Source organism: Biomphalaria glabrata, chromosome 7, assembly GCF_947242115.1.
Source record: "Biomphalaria glabrata chromosome 7, xgBioGlab47.1, whole genome shotgun sequence".
Lineage (NCBI taxonomy): Eukaryota > Metazoa > Mollusca > Gastropoda > Planorbidae > Biomphalaria > Biomphalaria glabrata.
The window spans coordinates 45,397,280-45,412,558 of NC_074717.1; the positions used below are offsets into that span (position 1 = coordinate 45,397,280).

A 15,279-nucleotide genomic window follows, 5' to 3' on the forward strand; every position below is an offset into this window, starting at 1 on the left:
TATATCAACTCACTCTGTCTGTCTGGAACAAAGCTTATATCAACTCACTCTGGAAAAAAATTAGTAAAAAGTTTATACATGTTATGTCTACCTGATCCATTCGCGGATCAAGTTAAAACTTTACAAAATTATTCATTGGCATAGATAAAACATTAATAAAAAAATCAAGCAATTAGTCAATTAATCAATGGTAGGCTAGTTGATTTATTTGTATGATACCAACAATGGAAATTAATCCTTTAATATTCACAGATTCAGCTAAATATGTAGGGTTTCGTCTCCTTATATAATTGAACAGATTATTTCTCCCACACCCATTTTCGGATCAAGTTGAAACTTAAAACAATTATTTAATGTACCTAACAAAACATGAATCAATTTAAAAAAAAATATTTTTCTAGTGTTGTGATTAAGTTTATTATTATTCATATTATTATTCAAGTACTTTCTAGGGTTCGCCTTGTTAAAGATTCAGAACTGATCATAGCTAAGTGGGTTTTTGGGATTTTTTTTTTTTTTTTTTTTTGTCGTTGAGAGTATGGCCTCTAGATATAAAATCCTTAGTCTGTTACGTCACTTAATCTCTAAGTGTCTTTGCGAATCGTGACTATTACATTCAATCATTACAGAGCCTGCTAATCGAAATCCGATGATTTACAATATGTTAAATTTATTCTGGATATCAGTGGCGTGGCTAGGGTGGAGGGAGGATTTGAAAATCCCCCCCCGGGTCCTCACTTGAGGAGGGCCCCCAAACGAGTGTTTTTTACATTAAGTATTAAATATTACGCAAAATGCAGGGGCACCCAAATAGGTAAAGCCCCCCCCGGGCCCCCAAATGATGGAAAATTCCTATCTACGCCCCTGCTGGACAATATAATTTGCTTGTTTAAAAAAAGGATTTCAACTTTCCCTATTTTCGTCAGCTTTGGTTTGCTACGTCTAGTCTTTTTAAACAGTCTAAGAATATAGATCTATATATAGATGGGTCCTAATAGAAATAGTGTATTATATAAGATAAGATACTAACCAAACAACGGAGCCTTGACCTTATATTATGTTGAGATTAACATATTTTAGATAAAGAATAGAAAGAATAACGTTCTGATATAATTATATGACAAACCCATTGAGAAGGGGAAATGACAATGACAGATTTAATAACTGACGAAACACACAGGCAAAATTGACGAAACACACAGGCAAAACTGACGAAACACACAGGCAAAATTGACGAAACACACAGGCAAAATTGACGAAACACACAGGCAAAATTGACAATTTCCCCTTCGAGCACTGCTTTCTTTTTTCAGTCGCCATACCTAACGGAAGCCTAAGTCAGTCTCAATAGCCCATCCATCTGGCGCGCTAAATAGTGCCACATAGATGGCATGGTTATTACAGTATTTTGATACTCTTAAATAATGAGCATTTCTCAAAGTGAATGTTATTATATCGTAATAATGTTAAACATGTACAATGAATGAAATGTGATTCTAGAACCTTCGAATACGCCCAAATAAATAAGGTCCCTCTCTTGGCCTTCGTAGGTTTTCGCCCATTAACTCTTTCTCTCCTAACTAACGATACCAACGTTGATTCCACCAGGATGTGGTAAAATAATTACGGAGAGAAAGAGTTAAAGCTCAGCTAGACGTCTGCCCAATGCCTTCGTGAACGTTTCAACCTCCCCTATTAAGCAAAGGTCAAAGGGCATTTAGTTCTAGATCTAATTATGATTCTCTAATTAATAGGCACGACTAGATAAACAATGGATGCATGTGGGACGTAATTATTTTTTTTTTTTAAAGGAACGTCTAGAATTTATAAAATAAGATGTTTTGTTGTCGTCTGTTATCTTTTCATATTGTTACGTTCTTCTCAATCAGGCCTTCTGCAAACACTGCTAAACACAACACAGCACATCTAATACAAAAATTTGACAACAAGAGCTTCAATAAACAAGGTGGCGGTTTATTTACAATTACATCGACGTCAGCCAATAAACACAATTGGCTACACTAACTTCAAATGCTTTGCTACACCACAGAACTGCCTAACTAATCACTACAAGTCTATCTAGCTCGTACAGCTACATTCTCGAGGACTCATATGGTACCACAGTCCTCATGCCTTGCTGTCCTGGACTCAACTGTCCTTTCTAACACACTGTTTCTCGTCTGTAAAGGCTTTTTGGTCACATGACCATAACATTGGTCATATTGCGTGCATCAGTAGTAATGTCCCTTGTTCAACAGCCCTTGACCTGTGTGATTGGCCTGCATCATGTGTATCAGTAGGCCGCACACACATGAACCCCTTTCAGTCCGCCACTGGAGTTACAACAATATCATGAAGTCAAAGAACGTGAGTTTAAACTACAGGCTAAATAAACACGCCGACTCGCTTTCAAATAAAAAGTAAAACTGAAATTAAAAGAGTTAAAAAGCAAGTGCTCCTTCTTCCCTAGTGCCATCACAGAATGGAACGGGTTGCCTGAATCAGCCAGGAAAACCAACGACTTAGAAGAATTTAAGTCATTGATTACATGCTTGTCTAGATTTACACATGAAATGCGTAGGGCATAAGTATCTTCTTTATAGAAGTAACGTCTGTAATATACAAGATAACACTGAACGACTCCTCAACTGTGCAACGCGCTGTTCAATAACCACGTGACATAAGCTTTGACCACTCAGATGTCACCTGTTTTTTTGTTTTGTTTTGTTTTTGTGGATTAGAGATCGTATGTAGGCTAGGTCTAACAGCTGGTTTGGATCCAAGGTGATTTACAAACGAATGAAGTTCTATATTGTCTTGAATGGAATGTGTGGCTGAAGAGACAAAAACCGCTGGTCTACTTGTCTCGGGGGCTCGAGCTTCAACACCCGACTTGAGCTGAGTTGTGTTTGCTGAGCGACTAAAGACAGCACGGAAACCTTCTTCCAGATTTCCCCCCCCCCCATCTCCCACTAATGCACAAAGGAGACATGACGATAGCCCACTGCGCATGCTCTCAGCATGAACGATGCTCCCAGGGGTGGGCAACCTTTTTGTATCGAGGGCCGCATTAACAAAATTTTGGGAATGGGGGGCCGCATATATGTATATATATATATATATATATATGTGTGTGTGTGTGTGTGTATACTTACAACTTAGAAAAATACGCTAGTTAACTGTATAATGTCTTTTAATTCATATTTATACTGTATCATACATTCACTTTTCCTTTTTTTCACATTCCAAATTGAGGAATTACTAGAGTTAGCAATTTCTGAAACCAATTTAACAATTTTTTTTTTTAAATTTGCTATTGTCTTTTCATATTACAACATTTCACCACAAATGTACAGTTGTACTTAATGTGAGGAATTTAACTATTTACACTCGTGCGTAATGTTCCTGAATTGTGGAGCTAGCTTTCTAGTTGTTATACTTGTGACTGCTGTCAAATTATAGTCATTCACCATCGTCCTGTAATTACACTTGTTTATTTTCCACAAGAAAAATACTTGTTCACATATGTATGTGTACCAAAAGAATGTTAAAACTTAGCTGCTAAGTTTTTTTAAAGTGTGGAAATACAGCTTCTGGCACCCATTAAGCTACCGTGGAAGTACTGACTTGAACTTCTCTTACAGGTTATAATTTGCATGGCGTAATGTTCTCTGGAGCTGAATCAGCTTCTGCACTAAATGGTGAGCTGATGGTATTGAAAACTGGTTCTTGACGTCTTAAAATTTGCCTTCATAAATTTCATAATTAAGGAATCCTAAAAAGTCTGGTAATATTAACCATTTCACTAGAAATATTTTCACCTTTCAACAAAGGAAAATGACAAAACCTATTTTCCCCTGCTGGCCTGGAGAAATTGGAAAGCCTTGTTTGAAAAGATTTAACATGCATTACATAAGCAAGCAGCCCATTGCAATAGCTACCATGAAAAACATAAAATGTCTTCCACTCTTCATTAGAAATATTAGTTTCAAAGTCACAGTCATAGTTTCAAAGTCACAGTCAATATCCTTCTAAGAATATGGACATTTCTTCTTTGAGAATTTATATTTTTCTCATTACCTTGCCCATGCTAAGCCAGCGGATGCATCGAAATATTTAGTTTATATATCTACAAGTACTTTTCTATACTGCCTGTGGTTATGACCGTAAGTCTGATGTTTTTATTTAAGCTTTTTGTTTAGCATAATATGATGAGAATTCATGCAGCTTTGTGCAAACTTTTCTGTTTAGAGTTTATGGTTAGGATATTCTTAAAAAAAAAGTTTTTCTCAGTCAAAGATCGAGCTCCATCAGTTGTTACACTTGCCATCTTGTTCCAATCATACCCAACACTCAACACAGTTCTTCAAAGCATTGAAGAAATACTGGCCTGAGATTGTGTCTTTGACTTTATATAATGAAAGAGTTTCGATAATTTGTAGGGAAATTTAGAATTATTTTTAATAGATTAGCATTTTTATATGTATATACTGTGGGTACACATGATTTCTGTAGGTATTCGCGGGCCGCATAAAACACGTCAGCGGGCCGCATGTGGCCCGCGGGCCGTAATTTGCCCACCCCCTGCTCTATACAAAAGCAATTCGAAAAAAACAAAATGGACACCTCTGACTGATTTTTTTTTTTTTTTATATTTAAACGGAAATTCTCGAGAATTAGAATGCTATGCTTAAGTATTTAAAATAGTTTTGTGGCACGGTCATTCGAAACAGTTTTCTACATTGAAGCTAATTATAATAGTAGTCCAAGAACCCAAGTCTTTCCTTTTAAGTCATTAATATTGTTGTGGACGGTTGTTGACTTGAAGCATCAAACTGCTGGTAGACAACTAAACCACTGAAGGTGTATTATATTTTTAATTTGTAAAACTTCAAATAACTTGAACAGCTTCTTTTGTGAACTTACTTACTTACTTACTTACTTAGGTCCTCCCGCGCCGTTCGGCGAATTGAGCGGCAAGCCTTCTCCATAAAGATCTGTCATTGGCAATGTCTGAAGCCTCCTCCCACCTGGTGTCCACTGTTCTGAGGTCCTCCATGAAGGTGTGTCGCCAAGTAATACGGGGACGTCCCTGTTTGCGCTTTCCTCGTATTGGCCTCCATGTTATCGCAACTCTTGGTATGCGTAGTTCATTTTGTCGTAGAACATGTCCCGCAAACCTCATGCGACGCTCTGTCACAACCTCACTAAGTGTTCGACTCCCAGTTCGGCTTAGGATTTCCTTGTTTGAGACCCGATCTGTGTAACTGACTCCCAAAATCCGTCTCAGCCATTTTTTTTGAGCCACATTTAGTCTTTTCTCAATTTTGACAGATGACTTCCATGTCTCACATGCATAAGTATTGTGAACCATAGCTTTTAACTTTTATTACAATATATACAAATTCAACTTGAGATAAATGAAATAAATGTAGTAGACTTTAGTAATAATATAAAATAGTATTCTGAAGAAAATCTAACTCACTACAATAACACGTCTTTTCCTCCGGTAATCCGGAGTCGTCTGTCCAACTGTAGACAGCTGACGACAATGCCGCGTATCTTGCATCACTCACACTGCATTACTAGCTTCTTCCCACCGTCGCCATAGAAACACATACACGCAACCCCATAACACCAACTACACGACAGCAGCCGGAAATAGATTCGTTGAGTCTTGAGTGGACTTTATTTCAGGATTCACTAAAAACACGTGGGGGGGGGGGCGTTATAGAAGAGCACGCGAATTAAACAACAGCATTCATCTGCTGAAAGTCGGACCTTGCGCGGATGGATCTCACAAGTCACTCGCTGAAAACTGCACAGTCCACTTGAGGATGAAAGTGGTAAAAGCCGTGAAAAGTAGCCTTTTGCCTACTGTGATATTTTATCATTTAATTGCATACTTCACACAAACTAATTATTGACATTATAAAACATATTGTTACGATTATCTCCTACTCAGGCCTTCTGTAAACACTGCTAAACACAACACAACACATCAAGAACTTGACAACAAGGCTCCAAATAATCTGGTACTTTTAATAATGATCAAATCAAACAGCCATCGTGAACAAACTAGTTATTGACATTATATAACATATATAACCCCGGAAGGTCGGGAAAAAAGGCACATGTAGACAGCAAACGCCAAATTTTAGCCTATATGATTGCGCAAACAATTTTTATTATGTGTACATTTTGATATATTGTGTTTAAAATACGGGGGGTTGCAAAAGTAGGTACACAGTAATTTAAAAAAAAAAGAGAAAACATATACAAGCCTATTTACTGCATTTGTTATACAAAAAAATGTCGCAAAATATTTCAATTTAAGCATTAATTATTTTTAAATGAGCAAGTATATTATACTTTTAATCATTTTATTCTTTCAGTATCATAAACGCAGTAACTATAAACGCTTTTATTCATATCACTGTATACCTCTTTTGCTCCTCCTGTATACGAAGGAGTTACATTTCTTGGTTTATATTCTGACATCTGCACGTTGGATTCAAAAACTCTAGTGAAAAGTTTGAAGACAGTGTGGTTAACGAAGGAGGCACGAAGAGAGATTGAAAGTACTGTGTGTGCTTAAAGGGGGGGGGGGGTGGTGGAAGAGTGACATGATTGAATCGAGAGTATAAAGGACAGTGGTTAGAGAAAGCCTCTCCTAATATAAACAAGCGAAAATAGTTTTGTTTTTCGCAGGTAGTTGTTGCCCTTTAAGCTGATGCTCTTTCCCTTAGATTACCTCTCGTTGACGAAAAAAATATAATGAGTCATGCTTATTTAAATTCTCTATTTTAATGTCTTCTTTAATTGTTACTCTTGTGAAATCTATTTGAATCCAGATTATATGTAAAATATAGATCTAAAAATTTGTCTCTTTGTGTGAATGTGTGTTGGATTCTGTCCGCCCCCCCTCCTCTCTCTCTCTCTTTTATAGATCAGTGTGTAGGACTAATGTAGGCCTGCCTATTGGCTATTGTACTGTAGCCAACACGAAGAATTTTAAAAAAAAATCGTTGACTTACTTATGTTACTTACTAGACATAGATCTAGATCTAAATAGAACTAGATCTAATTGATTTCCAAACATTGAATCTTCTTCTTCTTCATCGTTCTCATGTTACTGAACTCCAACATAGATGAGGTTGCATGTCAATGTGTTTTGCGCCAGGAGGCCCATTGACTCCGACTTCAGCCTGCTTTTCTTTCTGGGTGTGCTCCCATAGCCTTTGATCATCCAAGATCATCTGCAAGGCAGCAGGTGTTTATTTTCGGAGTTTTCTCTCCTAGATGAACTGCTATCCCTAGCTAACGAGTTTCATCTACCCGGGTTTAGAGTTAGAGCGCCCTATACTCGCTTTTTGCAATCATTTCCCTGGATTTCTGAGATGTTTTTAGTAAATATTCTAACCACTGGAATACTTCACCTCATCCTCCATGACTGCAAACCAGTTGGTCCGCGGCTGTTTATTTGCTATTCACAGCTAACCCTTATATCTAAGGGTCTTTCCCCTATCCGCCACCTGGGGACGCGCTTGGTAGAAGGTGGTAGCTCCCCCAAGATTGAATCTTCTAAATTAGATCTATTTCTAGACAGATTGTAGATGATCTTTTATGTCAATACACTATAGCCGACAATATTCTTTATCTTATAAATTACAGACGTTTACTTCAAAGAGAAGGTAATTCTATTCTACGCATTTCATGTGTCAATTTAGTTGTACACGTTAATCAGTGACTTATTTGGTTTTCTTTGCTGATTCAGGCAGCCATTCCATACTTTAAGATAAGATAAGTTAATTTTTATTGATCCAATCAAATGGAAATTCAGCTTGACAACAATTGACAACCTCAGCGTAACTACTGTAACAATAACATTATAGATGCAAATACGAACAACATTCGCGCACGAAACACATAGGCCTACACACTCACAACCAGCGCTTTATGAATGAGACTAATATGAACTTCTCGATGATGACAGATGATCTTGCAACACTCTGACTGACAGTGGGATAAAGGAGTTTTTAAATCTTTCTGTTGTAGTTCTAATGGAAAGGAGACGACCACTTCGTTCAGATCTTATGTAATAGTGGTTTAATGGGTGAAGGTTGTCTTTAAGAATCGTGAGTGTTTTGGAAAGGCATCTTTCATGGAAAAGCTCTTCAAGAGATGGTAGCTGTGTTCGAGTGATATACGATGCTTTTTTAATTAGTCTATTTAGTCTAAGTCTATGTGCAAGTGAAGTATTACTATACTAGCAGGTGGTTGGCAAAGTTAATTAGACTGCTGATTTTTGCTGTATATAAAAGTTTAATTATTATGCTTTGTCATGTTAAACTTCCTTAGCTTTCTAAGATAAAAAAGACGGTGAATTTTTGTGTAAAGGTTTTGACAGTGTTCACTCCTTTTCAGTTTGTTGTTGATGTTTGTAAAATGTTTTACTTATTTCGGATGTTCCTTCAGAGTTGAAGATAATTACTTCCTAGTCCAAACCTCCCGCAGGACGACGGGGGATGGGAGCGGGCAGGGTTTGAACCCGGGACCATCGATAAGTCCGAACGACAGTCCAGCGCGCAAACCGCACGACCTAGGTTGTACCTAGGTATTTATATTCTTGCACTTGTTCTATGGTTTGGTTATTTATCTGAATTTCTGCAAGATCGCCTTTATGTTTCCTAAAATCTAACTCATTAGGAAGAAGGAGCATGTGTACGAATTTGTCCTAGCATATGGAATTAGAAAAGTGCCCTTACCTTAATGTCTTTCTGAGTATTTTATTAGGTTTTGTTTTTGAATTAGTATAATAAATTGTGGTGCAGTGTAGGCCTATTATGTATTATTGCTACTTTACTTTTTATTCCTCTATCCTGAAGCCAAACAGAGGATGTATATTCCATTATTGGCCTAACTAAGATTAATATCATTTTAGTTTTATGTCCCTGTTTGATTTGTAAACATTTTTTAATAAACCCTAAGGTTTTGTTTGATTTTTTAATAACTTCACCAATATGGGGATTCCATAATAACTTTTCATTTATTATTGTTAGGCCTATTTCAATTTAAAAATTGTTTACAATTGTGTATTTCTCATGCAGGTTTACATTACGGTTTAATGGAAATCTAATAGAAGTTGACAGCAAGGGAAGTGATTATGATGAGTTTGTTTCAAAGTTCACAGGTAAAGTAAATATGACTAAATACATGACGCATAAAACGCAATCATCTTCTTTTTTGAAGTAACATCTGTATTATATAAGATAAGATAAGATATGGGTATCCATGTGTCAATTTAGCGTGCTTATTATTTAAAGACCTAAATTCTACAAAGTCAACAAATTTTCTGGCTGATTTTATGCTCTGATGGAACTAAGGAAGAAGAAGCACTTGTATGAATTTTTCTTAGCATATGAATTAAGATATGTGCCTTTATTTTTGTGTCTTTCTGAGTATTTTATTTTGATTGTGTTTTGTATTTGTTTTGTATTTGTAAGTTATGGTTTAGTTGCCATTCATGTATTATTGCTACGATAGTTTTTAGTCTTCTGTACTGCAGTTTTTGAAAGTTAATGGATTTTTCTAATAGTATATTACTCTGGTACGAGGCGCGTGGCTGAAAATCACATAATTCAAAATCCCAGTTTTCACTGAGATTCAAACCTAGGACCCCAGATACAGAAGTCAAGCACTCAACCACTCAGCCACCGCCCCCCATAATAATTTCTTTGCATGGTTGTAAAATGTGTTTCATTTTGTTTTATTTAGATGAAGAGAGAATGTTCGGTTATGTCAGAGTGACCACTGGAGATGAAATGAGTAAAAGAGCCAAGTTTGCATTTATTACATGGTCCGGCAGTCAAGTGAGTCCCATTAAAAAAGCCAAGCTGAGTGTGGACAAGGCACTTGTGAAACATGTCATCAAAGTAAGCAGAAGCTGAAGTGGCCTCACTGAATCTACTGTCTTCCCTTGCGTTGTTTTACATCTCACCAAGCCTCACTGAATCTTCTGTCTTCCCTTTTGTTAAGTTTAGGTCTCACCAAGCCTCACTGAATCTACTATCTTCCTTTTCTTTAAGTTTATGTCTCACCAAGCCTCACTGAATTTACTGTCTTCCCTTTCGTTAAGTTTACATCTCACTAATTAACTACACTATTTAGAAAGAACTCTTCTGGTTTTTTAAGCTTAAACTAAACCATTTTGCTATTTCTTAAATGCTGCAAAATACTTATTTTTAAAGTAATTCTACTCAGATTTAACCTTTCAAAAATTAAATATCTTAAAAATATTTATTTATAGATAAGATTATACCTTTCAGTAATTAAATAATATATCTTAGAATATTTATTTATAAAAAAATTATATACATTTTCCCAATTTCGATGAGCGGGACATGTAGTCTGCATGCCAGACTATTGCCTTCCCAAACAACTTCTGTACAGGGAGCTTTGAAAGTGCTCCCAGGGGGGTCAATTCAAGCGCTTTAGAGACACCCTTAAGAGTTCCTTCAAGGAGTGTGATATTGACATTCATGACAGGTAAGCACTAACTTTCTTGACATGAAGCTGTGAGTGTTGGTGTCACAAGATATGAAGCAAGGAGAGTGGCCAGCATGAACCAACAAAAAGATGAGAGAAAAAGCAGGCCTATCTGAAACTGAACAAAAATTTCCCTGCCACGTATGCGACCGGCCTTTTATAGCGAGGATTGGACTTTACAGTCATCTACATGTTTATAGGAAATGAGCTGCTGTATAAAAAAAATATATACATTTAATAAACTTCAAAATAAACAATACTTAAGACTATTATATAAAAGTGAAAACCTTAATGAAGTGTGGACAGACTATTTATTGCTGCATGTTGAAGTTTTTCATCTTCCATTCTCTAATGTAAGCCAATTAATAAAACCTGCCAAGATTAATAAGTTATTCAGTTATTATTAATAACCCTATTAGTTTTGCAAAAGTAAAAACCAAAAAGACCCTAATTTACTGTTAGGCCATTGCCAGATCTTTCAATTCATTTTGCTAGTTCTGCATAGTTTGATGTAATTATAACATTATCTGAGTCAGCGCAGAGCTTTCAAAATGTTATTTACATAAGGGCAAATCATCTTTCATTGAAGAAAAAAGGAACAAATTCATTTATTACTGGATGTTTTTTTGATGCAGAAAACTGCTAAAGGTTTTGTAAGTGATGCAAATAGGTGAATTTAGTCAGAGACATAATTGATGAATGAACTTACATTTTAAAAGCTGTGGTTCAATCTCTTGTGGATGGACATGTGGAGGAACGGGGAAAAACTTGGAGATGGTTTCTGTGCTGCTTTTAGGTGCTCAACTTCAAGGTTGTCTTAATCTGCGGCCAATCAGCCACACATCCCACAATTTATGTGGTATTTGTTATGTTTTTAAACCCATAGTCCATAGCTAAGATTTTTATTCACAATAATAAATATAAATAAATAAATAAACAATTTTAAAATCATTGTGGATCATAATCATCACCAAAACATGAAAGCAGAGTGAACTACATTGTTTGTTTTGTAAAATGTTTTACATGATTCAGATGTTCCTTCAGAGCTGAAGATAATTACTTCCTAGTCCAAACCTCCCGCAGGACGACGGGGGATGGGAGCGGGCAGGGTTTGAACCCGGGACCATCGATAAATCTGAATGACAGTCCAACGCGCAAACCGCACGACCAGGCAGCCATCTGATTACTGTTAAACTTTTTTTTCCCCTAAAATATATAATCACATTCAAAACTGTAATCATTACCACTTTATCATGACCATGAGATGCTACAGTAAGATTGTAGGTATTACTTCCAAACACTGCATCACAAAGGAAGAGATTAGAAATAGGATTAATACAGCAGTGGACCCCCAAGATGACTGGCTTACTGTAAAAAAAAACTCAAACTTTAAGTCTATCCCATATCACAAGGTTGCACGCAAAGACCTTCCTTCAGGGAACAGTACCAGGAAAAACAAGAAGAGGCAACATAAAAGAATGGAATGGCCTGCCATTGAAAGAAATTCTATCCAAGACAAAAGACTGAGAGGAATGGAGAAAGATGGTCAACAGATCTTGTGTGGTGCCCCAATGGTTTAACAGACTAAGGGATAGGTGATTGTGAAGAGTATCATGACCACTACATGAAAAAAAAATGTATACAATAAAAACATTTTCATTAAGTCCATTTTTTGTTTCCACAGAATTTCGCTGTTGAAATTTTGGCAGAGGATCATAACGATGTTTCTTTAGAAACTGTTAGCGCAGCATTAAGGAAAGCTGGCGGAGCAAATTATGGAACTGGAGTGTCATCGTAACAATTTATGTCGCTCATAGAATTCAAGTAGCTTTTCACCACAAAAAAAAATTATCAAAATGCCTTTTTAAATGAACCTATTTTCTTTTTGCTGCTTTCATAGTACAATAATGAAAAAAAAATTAAAATGAGAAAATAAACCAGCTCATTTAGTCTTCAATTTTTTGTCATCAAATAAATATTTTGTAAATCATTTTGTTTAAAAATGATACATTTTAATGCTATTAATTGGGGTTACATCTTTGTTTATTATATTTTTATGAGGATTTTTTTATATAGGCTAGTTATTTTATTTTACTTCAGATTTGCTCATCAGCAATATAAACCTACAAAGGGACAACATTTTGTTTGGTATGTTGTTGTTATTATTCCATTGCCTTTAAAGATATTATTGAAATACTCTTTGCTTACATTTTTGATTGTTTGGGAAATATACAATAGTTTAAATTGTCACTGAGCTCTGTAATGCAAAATCTTGTTCAGTTACCTTGTGGTGTTCGTCTGCAGTTAGTTTTCTGAATGCAAGTCTTTACCACCAAAGAAATAGTGTTACTTTTATCAAATGTGAATTTTTTATAGACTTGTGTGTTCATTCATCTTGAGTTAAAAGCTGACTTATAGTCGGAGAAAGTAAAATACGAGTTGGTTTGAATGAAAGATAATACCAAAATGGGCGTGAACATTATTTGTATTGTATGTGACTATTTTTACTACTTGACTGTTTCAAAAAGTGGACATGATAAACATTTGTTTCATCTCTTATTTTCAAAATAAATGTTTTTAATAAAATTATGCGTATGTGTGTCTACTGAATTTAAAACAGAAAAAAAAATTGTTTTTTTTGGTTTTATTATACTTAGGACCTACGATCATCCTAACTTTACAATGACCTGATATGTATGTGTGTCTACTGAATTTAAAACAGAAAAAAAAAATTTTTTTGTTTTATTATACTTAGTCCTATGCTCACCGCAACTTTACAATGACCTGATATGAACAGATAAGTCATTCAAAGTATAACTAGGTTAGATAAACATAAATTCACAGTGTTCAAAAAATATATGTTCCACTCATTTAAAGACATCATTTACTATACTAACTTGTGCTGGCTAAGTGCTTTGGTAATAGGTGATATGGTATGACCACAGAAAGAACCGGATATCGCCTATTACCAGTAATAATAAAGATGTAAAGGAATAATAGAGAGGCGCGGTGGCTGAGCGGTAAAGCATCTGGCTTCTGAACCGGGGACCCGGGTTCGAATCCTGGTGAAGACTAGGATTTTTAATTTCCTGATCTTCGGGCGCCTCTGAGTCCACCCAGCTCTAATGGGAACCTGACGTTAGTTAGGGAAAAGTAAAGGTGCTCTGGTCACATGACACCCTTGTTAACCGTAGGCCACAGAAACAGATGACCTTTACATCATCTGCCCTATAGACCACAAGGTCTGAAAGGGGAACTTTACTTTTTTTTAAAGGAATAATAAATTAAAGTAATACTAAAGATTTCAAGTAAAGCAATATATAAAATACTCCACTCTAACTTGCTAATACATAACCTAATATGATATAATGAAAGAAACAAAGATAAAAGCACATTTTCTTACAATATGCTAGAATAAATTCATATCAGTACTCTTTCTTCCAAAGTAACATAAGAGCATGGAACGGGTTGCCTGAATCAGCCCGGAAAATCAATGAACAACTAGATTAACACATGGATGTAAACATTTGTTTTTAAGGGAATTTTTGCAATTTATAAGATATGGACTCAAATTAATAATTGGTTGCTGTCAAAATGTAGCAACCTTTCTGTTTCCACTCAAGTGTGATGTCACAATGTAGCTAGCTACCTTTGTGTTTCCACTCAAGTGTGATGTCACAATGTAGCTAGCTACTTTTGTGTTTCCACTCAAGTGTGATGTCACAATGTAGCTGGCTACCTTTGTGTTCCCACTCAAGTGTGATGTCACAATGTAGCTAGCTACCTTTGTGTTTCCACTCAAGTGTGATGTCACAATGTAGCTAGCTACCTTTGTGTTCCCACTCAAGTGTGATGTCACAATGTAGCTAGCTACCTTTGTGTTCTCACTCAAATGTCATGTCACAATGTAGCTAGCTACCTTTGTGTTCCCACTCAAGTGTGATGTCACAATGTAGCTAGCTACCTTTGTGTTCCCACTCAAGTGTGATGTCACAATGTAGCTAGCTACCTTTGTGTTTCCACTCATGAATGATATAGTTTACTGATAAAATTATGTTTTTGAGTAAAGGCACAGGAACACACTTCTAGTCAGAGCAAGTTCCAGTCACTGACTTCACAGTCCAAACAACACTAGTAGTGAGCTTCTGTTATTACATGACTAGCAACAATGTTTATTGAATTGTGACAATACTGTATTTGATATGGATACAGTGATAATATTTAGAAATGTTTTGAATATATTTGGCTTATTTACTAGCTTGAAACAACTTTCCACAAGCTGCATATATTTGAGTTACACCAGTACATTTCTTAATAGTTAAAACTAAATCTCAGCTTGATTTAGAATGTGAACAAGAAGAAACAAATTGTTGATTTATTTTTACAAAGCTCATATCAAATCACTCTGTCTGGTAAAAAATTTGTACACGTTATTTCTCTGACACCCAATCTCGGATCAAGCTGAAATTTTGCACAATTATTTCTTTTATCTGACAATTCAAAAACAATTTTTTAAAAATTAAACCATTAGTTAATTAATTTTGTTTGTAATCTCGAACAAGTGGTAGAAATTGTACTTACTGAATTGTTGGTATAAGCTGAATTAATCCCCTTTATAGGGTGCTCTTAATTGAAAGAAACAATATATAAATCTTCTCCAGTCATAAGTACCTCACTAGCAGTGTGAAAGTCTGCCAGAAGAGGTGAGAGCCACGATTTCAAATTAAGTTC

The 15,279-nt window shown here is 35.7% G+C and overlaps 1 protein-coding gene across 1 annotated transcript in view; it reads left to right on the plus strand.

Moving 5' to 3' along the window:
• LOC106079242 (coactosin-like protein) overlaps positions 1-13,137 on the plus strand; it is a 31,103-nt gene extending 17,966 nt beyond the window's left edge. Inside the window, exons 2-4 of the mRNA XM_056035976.1 lie at positions 9,111-9,193; positions 9,778-9,935; positions 12,233-13,137. Coding sequence (XP_055891951.1) covers positions 9,111-9,193; positions 9,778-9,935; positions 12,233-12,346 — 355 coding nt within the window. The 3' untranslated portion in view covers positions 12,347-13,137. The remainder of the gene's footprint in view (positions 1-9,110; positions 9,194-9,777; positions 9,936-12,232) is intronic.
• Positions 13,138-15,279: the final 2,142 nt, after the last annotated feature.